The sequence below is a fragment of the Lissotriton helveticus genome, chromosome 9, assembly GCF_964261635.1.
Source record: "Lissotriton helveticus chromosome 9, aLisHel1.1, whole genome shotgun sequence".
NCBI classification, from domain to species: domain Eukaryota; kingdom Metazoa; phylum Chordata; class Amphibia; order Caudata; family Salamandridae; genus Lissotriton; species Lissotriton helveticus.
In genome coordinates, this window is record NC_136070.1 from 1,092,474,843 (window position 1) to 1,092,487,064 (window position 12,222).

General features: G+C 42.7%; 1 protein-coding gene across 1 annotated transcript in view; it reads right to left on the bottom strand.

Annotated features, from left to right (window-relative positions):
* SLC25A26 (solute carrier family 25 member 26) overlaps positions 1–12,222 on the bottom strand; it is an 875,117-nt gene that overhangs the window by 279,779 nt on the left and 583,116 nt on the right. The window contains exon 6 of the mRNA XM_078662304.1: positions 1,643–1,687. Coding sequence (XP_078518430.1) covers positions 1,643–1,687 — 45 coding nt within the window. The remainder of the gene's footprint in view (positions 1–1,642; positions 1,688–12,222) is intronic.

Genomic DNA, 12,222 nt, shown 5'->3' on the forward strand with positions numbered 1-12,222 from the left:
TTTTCTTTTTTTTATTTACCTCCTAATAATACTTCATGATTCAGTTGCATTTGTTTATGCTTTATATGGAAATAATTTATTTATGTATGTTAAAATTAACTATTTATGCCTTACTGTACTTATTCCTTACATGCCTGCAAACAATAAAAAAAAATAAAAAAAAAGGGAACCATGTATTATTAGAATAAAGATACCAAGTTGGTGGTGTACATTGTGCCTTGAGATGTCAAATAAATGAAAAAATTACAATTTCATGTTTCCCTTCCCAGTAAAGTACTTGTGTATATTGATTGATCCATGCAGCATTACATTGTTGAAGGTAACCATTCTAACATCTTGAAATATATATATATAGTCTTCCAACTTTGTATCCTGTGCCATCCCCGAGTAAATACATTTTGCTTGGGTCCTTTATATGACATAACTAGTAATATTTTTGCACAATCAATAGGTCAAGCGTCAAATATAGGGAAGATATGGACCAGAATTTAAGGGAAATCCTTCAATAACCATATCAATAATATTTGGTGGAGCTTTTGATATTTTTTCCACAATTGTGTGTGTTTGAAGGAAAGTAGCAGTAGGTTTTAGGTGTGGTGCACAGAGTTTCACATGTATGGTCGGTTGTGGCTTGGCATAACTGTTCTTCCACCCCCGTTTCAATGAACCACAACCCAAATACGCCATTCTCTCTTCTACTATATGCATGTGTGATATTTGGGACTTTAATACGTATTTAACGACCCCTGGTATCAACAAGACAAAAAACGAAATCCTCATTGACCCTTCACTGCTAAAGTGTGCCCTAAATGATGTGTTGGTGTCTTTGCATGGTGCCCCTTATGAAGGTCAACCAGATAGTTAATACTCAGCTGAAGGGCACCAAAACAACTCAAAGTATGCATTGTTGGGTAAGGTTTCGCCTGTACTACTCATTCTCCTCCCATCCCATTCCAGAGGATGTGTGCAGCAAGAACAAAGGGCGCAGAGGGCAACCACATAGGCATTTGCTGGTGCTGTGCTGAAATGAACAAAATCATTGCAGTATGGCTTACAGTGGACTGACTGTCAAAAGACATCCCCACTCCCTCTTCTTGTAACTATTGTGACGTCCCCTGCTGCAGCCACATCACCCCCCACCTGAGAGACCTACACTGGCTCCCCGTCGACAAGAGGATCCCCTTCAAGCTCCTCACCCAAGCACACAAAGCACTCCACAACGCCGGACCAGCCTACCTGAACAGCAGACTCCGCTTCTACACCCCCACCCGCCCTGCTCCGCTCCGCCAGCCTCGCCCTCGCCAATGTCCCCCGCATCCAACGAACTACCTCCGGCGGCAGATCCTTCTCCTACCTCGCCGCCAAGACCTGGAACACCCTCCCTACCCACATACGGCAGACTCAAGACCTACCCGCTTTCAGAAGACTCCTCAACACCTGGCTCTTCGAGCAGTAGCAACACCTCCCTCCCCTCAGCGCCTTGAGCCCTCACGGGTATGTAGCGCGCTCTACAAGTACTATGATTGATTGATTGATTGAACACTGTGTCTGCATGGACATGTCTGTTCCCCCATTTGCCCCCAAAACACTTTGAAAATCACCACCTTAGAAAAGGTGGCATACATAAGGCATTTTAACTTACCTTTAAAAACTCCCACAGGGGAAACTGCACAATAGAGAAAGGAATCTGTAAAACAAATGTCCATGTATTAATAAAGCACACATGATTGTATGTCAAAATAATACCAAATAAACATTGGGGGCAGTTATGTAATGGACATATATTGAAAATCAATAAGGGAAAGTGGTTTGTTTGCAAGTCTTTGAGAAAATGTCCGAGCAAAACTACATGCTACCATTTGCAATTTTATTTTCCTGTTTGTATCTTTTATGTAACTCATGTAATCCTAAGTCCTTATGTATCGGAACTGGTTCTTTTGTAAAGCGCTCTGACACCTTCTGGTAATGTTCGCGCTATAGAAAATCACATTAAATAAATAAATAAATTATTTATATATAAAACAAATTATACTATCTTAGTTTACAAAATATATCTTCGATTCCATACAAATATTTCCTAAAGTTAGAAATGTTTTTGTAGGAGCTTTCTGCATACTGAGCCTGCTAATATTTGTGAGACCTTACAAAAGTGGCAAACATGGCTGTTCATTAGGCAAGGGAGTATGTTTGTTGGGAAGCGTTCGTAAAAGACAAGCTTCCGATTTCTCCCTGCAACAGAACACTGCATATAGCCTGTCAAACCGCTGTATAACATGGGTTAATTAACTGTCCCCAAATGTTGCCAGTAAGGATGGATTGTCAGTTTCTAACATGGTGGATAATAGTAGCCTCCAACAACAACCAAGTGAACAGCTGTAACAGTAGTATGCGTAAAACTGATATCAGCACATGCTTTAACAAATGTGGCGCTTTGGTCAGTAACACCACAGACAACTTCGAAGTGTATACTGTATTAATGGCAAAGACCTCCTTACACAAATGGAGCCTCTAAATCAGAGTTTGCAAACCCTCTACCACAGTATTGTCTTCCAATGTTCTAGTACATTTTTATTGTCAAACAAGTTATTTTAGATTTTCCAATTTTTCATAATAATTTTCCTTCGTATAGTGTATCACCCAGCACCGTAAGCATAGCAACAATGTGAAATAAATACAAACGCAGCGATTTTTCTATTCATCAGGAATTATTGCGTTGGACACATTTCCAAATCATGTGGGTCTAACGCATTCAACAGAGTTAACCAGGAGTGCTGCAGAAGGTCTGGGGGAAGGACACATAATGGAGCATGAAGTGCAGTCTTACAAAATCCCTAGCCACATGTTGCACTCAAACAATGGAGAAAGCACTGAACCCAGGAGAAGCGGTAGAATGACCATGCTGATCTTCTGTAGGTCACCCTTTTCAGCCTCTGCCCATATGGCTATACAAAGCCCCATACCCTGTCTTTCTCCTATACAATACTAAGATAACCCATGCCCGATAGGAGCTCTAAGGCAGAAGGGACCGCAGGACACAGTACTGTGATAATGAAGACTGGGAGACAGGGTAACAGAGAATACAAGTAATTGATTGAGTCAGTAACAACACATATCCATCTACTTTATTACATTCCTTGCGATATGAGGAGGTGTCAAATGCAATGATCCTCCAGTATGCCTTAAGAAGAAGTAAAAACAGAAACTAAAATTACACCTTGTGTTGTACGAACACATTGTAGACACTTAATCATTGACGGTTCTTAGTGGGGCATTTAATGGCAAAACAAACATCCACCATATGACAGTGGTCAACACTGTGGCCACGTCCACTGACTGCCAAAGATTTCACCATAATAAATGTCTGCTAAGACCAGTTTAATGTAATTCCCAAAGTGATCCAACTTACTTTGACAGTCAGAACCACCCTAGCTTGACCGAGTGTCCGCCTATGTGAATAACAAGTGAAATGCATGGTATTGGACTGAGACGAGACGCCTGGTGGCCAGATGGAATTAGCACTGAAAAATAGGACAAATCCGGACACAAGCAGTGTTTGGCCAACAACCAAATGTGTATTTCCAAACTGTGAAAAGTGATGGATCTAGAAGGAAAGACAATTTCCTAAACAAGCATCAAAGCAGCACCTTTTCAGTCAGTTAAGAGATTGCTGACAGCCAAAACCCACTCGCTCACCAGTCTACAGAACTGAGTCCTGAGAAACCGTTTCCTTGTTCATCAAAGCAAATTATTGACTATTTTGTCTGTAATAACTGGGGGTCACTCGTGGCCTTAGCAAACAGAACACAAACAGTGAGGTGGATTAAAAAGTCACCAGACATAACAGTGGCGGCATGAGACAACAGAGGCCCAAAATAGGGACTGTGCCAGTCCAAAGGCTGGCACCCATCTGTCATATGTGGAAAGGCTCATAGAGATATGGGAGTTCATAGTGACTCCCTGATTATGAGGGAAAAGAAACAAATGTTCCATGAAAATCATAGTACCTCCACACTTTCCAAATGAAATAAAACCACGTAGGCAGAGGGCTGGGACCTACTTCAAGCCACAATTTGCTAGTTTATGAAAGACAGCTAAAGATTTTGAAAGCCCATTTCTTTCTAGATGTTAAGTGACAGGAGCTGAAATTTGTTTTAGATATGCTGGTGTTTGATGTGAATGCTAGGAGCTAAGAAAGGCAAAGTCTTTGTTGGTCTGTTTGCTTGGGTAGATCAATCCAAAGTTTTGGCAAATTATCTAAACAATGCAAGAGCTATGCCAATTTAACTGTAAATCGTATTGGTAACTTTAATTGCTTCCAAGCTGACCATTCTTAATATGTTATGTTATGTTAGGCTGTATTTATAAAGCGCACTTACACCATAAGTTTCCTGGCGCTGTGATCTACTGAAAGCTTTGCGGTCTGAAAATAGTGGTCTACTATGCACTTTATAAATGCCAAATATCTATAACAACGCATCTAAGGCGCTTACATACTCCAGAAGGAAACTTCTAAAGTCTTCGAAAGTCTGCCCCACAAAAACACAGCTAAATCAGATGGAAAACGTAACTACAGTTTTTGACAGTCCCATTAAAAAGGAATACTTTCTACTGGACCAGTAATTTACAGTGCAACCACGCCTAATGTGAAATAAAGTCACTTTAAATCATCAAAATCAAACACAGCAAGAATGATCTTACGCACAGACTTCACAAACCTGAATGTGAAGTACTTGTTGAGAATTGTGAAAACTGTGGTGACAGCGTCCTTATTATTTTTTCACATTTTGCACATACGTGTCAACAATAACTTGGCCACCATTAAAAAAGGCCTCCAGACTTGGACATTACTTCAAGGCCGATCACCGTCCTACAATTTAGCTCAAAATGACGTGTGCGGCATAGGTATCTGTAAAGTACCCTACAAGGTATCTTCGGCCTTGAAGGGTATGGACAACCCAACTTGAGTGTTAAAGCTGTAGTCTGTACTTGGCTGTAGACACCGTTTGGGATTCAAACAAGAAAGTTAGGGATGTGTAGGAAATTGGGTTTTTGGTAGGGGAGGGGACAGATGTGTGAACCGTTCTCAAGCAACAATCCCTGTCAGGGTGAATCACAAAGAGTCACTAAATTAACCTATGCTTAGCCCTTCGGTAGCTTAGCACAAAAGCAGTGAGCCTTAACTTAGTGGCAATGTGTAAGGTATTTATGCAGCACACAATCAGTAATAAAGTGAAAACACAACACAAGAAAAATTCACACCAATTTTGAAAAACACAGAAATATTTAACAAATTACGTGATACCAAAACGACAAAATCCAATCAGTAGAACATGTGTTATGAATTTTAAAAGTTTTTAGTTAAAGTAGCATCTAAAAGATGAAAACGCCAACCATGGGCGAGACAGGGCTAAGTCAAAAGATATGGCCATTTGCGATTAAGCGCAGTTCGAATACACCAAGTGGATTGGACCGAGTCTCTGCTTACCTTCGGACTTCGAAGAAATTTCGAAGAACAATGTCTGAGAAAGGAAAGTTCAGCAGCACAAAACAACTAGATGTGTCGGAGGAAGAGGAACGCTGTCATTGGGTAGCCACTGGATGAAGTAAATGTGAAGATTTCTACATTCTGACATTTGGCTCTTTGGGTACCTTTAGCACCTCTTCCATGGTTCCAGGACTGGGAGAGCACCACTTGGAGGGTAGGACTCACTTCAGGAGGCAGGGTTCAGGTGCAGGGTTCTATTGCTGGAGCTTTTTGTGCACCTGTAGCTCAGAACAGGAGGGCAGTCAACTAGCCCTTGGAGTCACTCTGGTAGTCTTGGGTTCAAGCAGCAAGGCACTGCTCAAGCAGCAGGGCAGTCCTTTGAAGTGTCTGTCGCAGGGCCAAGAGTGCATAGAAGAGTGGATCTGAGGGTCCTATTTTTATACCTGGTGCCAGCTTTGAATTGGAAGAAACTTCTAGAGGTTTCCCCCACAATAGGTTTAAGAATTTCCTTCTTCCCTGCCCAGGATCCAAGAGGTCTGGGGTGACAAAAGACTGGTGTGAAGTTCTTTGTGAGTGTGCTCAAGCAGCTTCTTTGAAACGTAAGTGGGGCAGGGAACAGCACTACCTCTCCCATCCTGGCAGGATGGCCCAGGACACAGGCTACAGGCACCAAATAGTTAGGACAAGAAAAAGTAAACTTTCTAAAAGTGATATTTTCAGAACTGTGACTCACAATCCATCCAATGTTGCGATTAAGGAAGATTTTAAATTACAATTCTTTAGAGGTCACACATGATATTTCTACCCTTTCTCAAACAAAGGGTATAACTTATTAAATGTAATGAGGCACCTCAATATTATCCTATGTGAAAGGTAGCTTTCATAGTAGTGAAAAACGAATTACCAGGACAAGTAAAACTTAATATTCATGTCCAATTGTTTACATACACTGCACCCTGTCCTATTGGCTGTTTACAGCCTACCTTAGTGGTGACTACATGTATTTGAAAAGGAGTTCTAGGCCTGACAGAAGGTTTATTTTGCAAGATCAATATGGTAGTTTAAAACTGCAAATAGGCTACAGTGGCAGGTTTGATACATCTTTTAAAAGGCTACTTAAGTGGGTGGCACAATAATTACTGCAGGCCCACTAGTAGCATTTAATTTACAGGTACTTGGTTCATGTTGTGCCACATTACTAGGACTTATAAGCATAATAAATGTGCTAATCATGAGTAGGCCAATTTTACTATGTTTTAAGGTGTGAGCACAAGCACTTTAGCACTGGTTATCAGCGGTACAGTGCACCGAGTCCCAAAGACAACAAAAACAAATGTCAGCTTACAGGAGGGGAGTAGGCAAGAAGTTTGGGGAAATATCACCCTAAGGCTAACATGTCTAACATGATGAAAATATATAGCCAACATTTGCATTTAGACCAGCTCAATCTTGAACATTTAACCTAAATCATTTGTGGATTTTGAGCCATCTCAAGGGCAAGGTTGGTTCCCATACTCAATTTAGTGTGAAAGGTCAGCTACCGTTTTGCTAAAGCAACTGAGCAAGTGTGAGTTATGTTAATGAGTGTTTGGGGAACACCGCAGTTTAATGTGCCTTGGGTCCCACTTGAGAACCCTAGATTCAAGTGCCGATATTCCAAAACAGATTACAAATCATATAATAATTCCTATAAATAAAAAACTGATGAAATTAAGCACCATCACTGGCCTCTCAAAAACATTACAGAATGCACCCGCTTTACTTGTAAACATATCTGACTAAATGTAGCTCTGGGTCAACACATAAAGAGTTAAATACTTTCTGTTTACTGTTTCGCAAATAATGATTAATAAATGAGTCTCCTTCAGTTAGGCTCGCTAGAAAAACGAGGCTTGACAGACACCTGCCACAAAAAATTTGTTATCTCTCCAGACAGGAAGTGACAGTGAGAAGAAATCAATGCCTCTGCAGAACGCTGAGCTGACAAGCTGAAACCTCAGTGGAAGTTCGCTATTTGGAACACTGAGGACTATCCCACGGGGGCTCTCAAAGTCCCCCAATAAAGGTCAAACGTGGGTCTTATTTATTGGGCTCCTGAAACCCTAGTGTAGCGATTCAATTACCTTTTCGATTTTGGGTGACAACATCCAAGTTTTTTGTTTTTTTACCGTAAAGCGTGCTTACATATTTATGAGCAGGCATACGTGAATGCACCAGGCCCTTTTGTTCGGCAGTTTATGACTCCATTTGTCAAACACAGTGGCATTCTGTGCATCCTGTGCAATGCTGACATGAATGCCACAAACCCCCATGTTTAATTCAGATGACCACAATATGTAAATCAATCAGCTAAAAGGTATAGCGGTAAATACGCCCAAAGTGCACGTCAGACAAATTTAATTACTAGTACCGACATGCCGTTAATCCCTTATTTTGACATACTATAGTAGCTGTCATGGGATACCTTAAAATGTGCTGACGCTGTGCTAGGACGGTGCAGTATGTGTATTGACCAAATCGCTTAACCCTAGCACTACTGATCAGGGGTTGTGTCACAGAAATGCTCCCTCCTACAAACAACTTTGTAGAGAATGCTTTTCTTGCACAAGAAAGACATCCAAAATGTATTTTTGGGGCAGTGCATGTTTTCATGTGCATGTGTGTTTAGATTGTGCCTGCGCGTAAAATATGTTGGGGTGTGTGAAATGTTACAATATGCGCAAAAAGCATTGCTGCATGCATGATACGTATTACTGAAAATCCACATGAATGCTAGTGTTGATACATGAGCAATCTATATATATGACCAGTGGCGGCTGATGGATTTTAAAAGTGGTGAGGCAGAAATCTTAGACCAGAGTGGGAATTTCATACAAACTCATTATATGGATTTCATATGTGCATATGCACATAGATCCATATATACTGGGTCTATACGAAACTGCGAAAAAAATACTAGAACCCATGCAGAGAAATCCCTTTGTTAATTTTTTTAATACCTATCCCTGTGCACACTAGTTATGTTGACACCCAGGCACACCTGTGGGCATCGAGCACATAGTAAAACTCCAATACTCTAAACATGCCCACATTGCACATGACGAATAGCGATGCGATGTGGTTTAAAGGTGGACGAGCCAACAAATTAATAGAGAGAGTGGAGCCAAGAGACTGGCTTGGCTCCTAGAGCTCCTGCTAGAGCCCAATCCCAAAAATGTTTCGATGTAAAACACACAACCTCACTTAAAATACGATAAAGACTCTTTAAAAGTCTAAAAACGATATTTCTTTAACATATCAAAGATTTGACATAATTATATCACATTTTATCAGTGCACTGAGTGATATTTATTAAGCGATAGTCATAAGCATGATCAGGGCTTCAAGTGGGATGAAAAAACTAGGGGGTCTCTCAGAGGGGCTTGGCCAATGTAATTAAGGGCATGGCTTAAAACACGTAAGCTAAAAATCTGTGCTTAGCAGTGTGCAGCCCAACTTGTATTTTGCTGTTTCTGTCATTGCATCCAGATATATGATACAACAAGTAACATCATACCTACAAGTCAGGACTATTGGCTTTGTCAATGGTTGTTATTATCATAAGATAATTAAGCAGCAACTATGGCTTGTATATAATATTGAAGCAGCTTCCACTTAAAGCCCTGGTGACACCACAACGATGTTGCTGCTCCTGAGTTTCAAAAAGAGAAGGGAAATCCAGAGAGAAAATGACTCTCTTTAAAGGATTTCCCTTCCCCTACAATGCTCTCCTGGCATGATGTCATGCCGAATCTTCTCCACTAGTGAGAAGTGAGAAGCGCACATCGATGTGCCGTCACTGCGGTCCGGAAAAAAATTGACCACCAAAACAGAGCCCGATAGAGACCCGTTCGAGGCCATCTTTAAAAAGCTGCCAGTGCTCAGCACCAGTGAGACCGGGCCCGCGATTTAGAACGGGTTCTGCCCCCGCCCTGGTGTCATTGCCATTAGTGGACTCAGTTGTCATGTGCACCTTGTATGTGGCACAAATTATTATGGATAAAACAACATTACAGTCTGTTAATTTAAACACAACATATTCTGAAGTCACATATTTGAAGGAGAATGGGGGAAATAAAATATTTGCCGAAGATTACACAATTTGGTTTAGGGAAACGCAGGGATTAATCCCATGTTTTCCAGTTTCACTTCCTGCAAATCAGGAATTATTTGTCTCTCATAAACATACTAGTTAGCAATTAGCAGGAGTAATTGTTCCTTTATGCATGTGCAGCAAACATGGAACGGGAAAGAGAGGCCAAACTTAAGGTGAAGTTAAGCTTTCGCACAATAAACAGACCACGCAGATGTTAATGCGTAAAAGGCCATTTATTAGGACCAGGCTGCACAACTAAACAATAACCAATAACATCAACATTAATAACAGCAAACCCAAACGGTCCTGCGAGGGGGAGCGGTAGCGGCAATAACAGGGCATAAGAGAGAGAGCAGGAGGATCCTTACGGAGATAGAGCTGGCATTACACACCGCAAACATAGCACATATGGCGGACACCACCCCAGAAACAGCACACGCACTACAGTTAAGACAGCACCAACACCGGGCCCATCTTACGGTGACAGTCCAAGGCCATATCACAGGCACAGCTAACAGGGTATACGACGTGGGAGACAAGGCTGGGAAAATGCTGGCATGGCTAGATAAGAGAGGGGGGGCGGTAAAGGTATTCAGCAACTATATTCACATGATGATCAAATACAGACACACCCGGAAGACATAGTAGGTACCTTGGCGCGTCACTTCCAAGAAATATACACCCCTGAGCGAGAGGTTACTGCTCAAGAGGCTGCACTCGCACTTACTAACATTGACATCCCCAAGCTAGCACCAGAGGCAATACAGGAACTTGAATTAGACCTGAAATTCAGCTGGCAATTCAGACACTACATTCGGGTAAAGCGTTGGGCCCCAATGGCATACCTTTAGAATGGTACAAATTGCGGGCGGACACACTGAGTCAGCCGCTACGGAAAATGTATATGGAAAGCCTGGAGAAGGCATTACTACCATTGGATCAACGCACGGCCACGATTGTGGCCATACCGAAGCCGGGCAAACCACTGTCTCGGTGTTCTTCGTACCGCCCCATTTCACTGATTAACGCGGAGGCTAAGATACTGGCAAGACTGCTGGCCACTCCTCTGATACAGCACCTACAATCGCTGATACACCCTGACCAATCAGGCTTTATGCCTCATAGGAATACGTCTCTGAATCTCAGGCGACTCCATGGGGTAATAGCGCGGGCGCACCTTATCCCCGAACAGGCGGCTATTCTTTCCCTCGATGCCAAAATGGCTTTTGATCTAGTGGAATGGGAATATCTATTTGCGGTGCTAAGGCGGATGGACTTTGGTCCGAAATTCATAGCATGGGTGAGATTACTATACACGCGGCCGATGGCGCAGGTCGTAGCAAATGGCCACATCTCGCAGACATTCCCACTGGGTAGGGGGACTAGGCAGGGATGCCCGCTGTCACCCTTGCTCTTCGCCCTGGTGATAGAACCACTGGCTATCCTGCTCAGAAATACACCGTTACTGAGGGGAATCACGTGGGAAGATGGATGGGAAGATAGAGTATCCCTTTATGCGGATGACATGCTGATTTATATGGTGGAGCCCGAAAGTGGAATTCCAGTGCTACTGGATTTGTGTGATACGCATGGTAAATCATCGGGGTACACTCTGAACTGGTCTAAATCGGTGGTATACACATTACACGGCCCGGACCCGGTCCTGCAGGAGACGTGCCCCATACAGTTAACTAGAGACTCCTTTAAGTACCTGGGAATTGTTATTGCGAAGAATGCAACAGACTTTTTCAACAAAAACTTGCAGCCACTCATGGAACGCCTCCGGGCGGATGTTAAACATTGGGCGGCCTTGCCATTGACTCTCCTAGGGCGTGCAGCACTCTATAAAATGATGGCACTTCCCAGGTTCCTCTATGTGCTGGAGAATACTCCTTATCTTGTGGAACCGAGGTACTTCAAGCAAATCGCGGCATTGGTTTCAAAACTGCTTTGGAACAACGGCACGGCGCGAATAGCGTATGACAAACTGACAAGGAGCTGGTATGAAGGAGGCGTAGCTTTACCTAACATACAACTGTATTATTGGGCAGCACATCTCAAAACAATCAACCAATGGATACATGCTCCAAGAACCGACCCAGCGTACAAGGCCGACTGGTCGCAACTGGGATCGGACGGCATGCTTGCAGTATTATATAACAAGCCGCAGGTACGGACACTATGGGGCCCGACACACCACACTGCGACCATATGGCACATTGCACAACAGCGACTGGGTTGGGGAGGGACACTCACCAAAATGACTCCACTTTGGGACATAAAAGCTCTAGGGGCCCTACGTTCATGCAAGGGATTCACACAGTGGGACCGTATAGGTATCTCCACAATCGGAGACCTGTGGGACAAAGGTACAGTGATCGGGTTTCCACAACTACAACAACAGTACGACATGGGCCCGACTGAGACATTCCGATACGTGCAGATAAGGCATGCACTACTTCGAGCGATCCCAGCGGGAACGGACCTACCAGAATCCTCGCCGTTAGAAGATAGACTATTAAATGACTTCATGCCACAAAGCGCCACATCCCTCACATATAAAAAATTGATCAACAATCTGAGAGACCCAACAGAAAGGCTG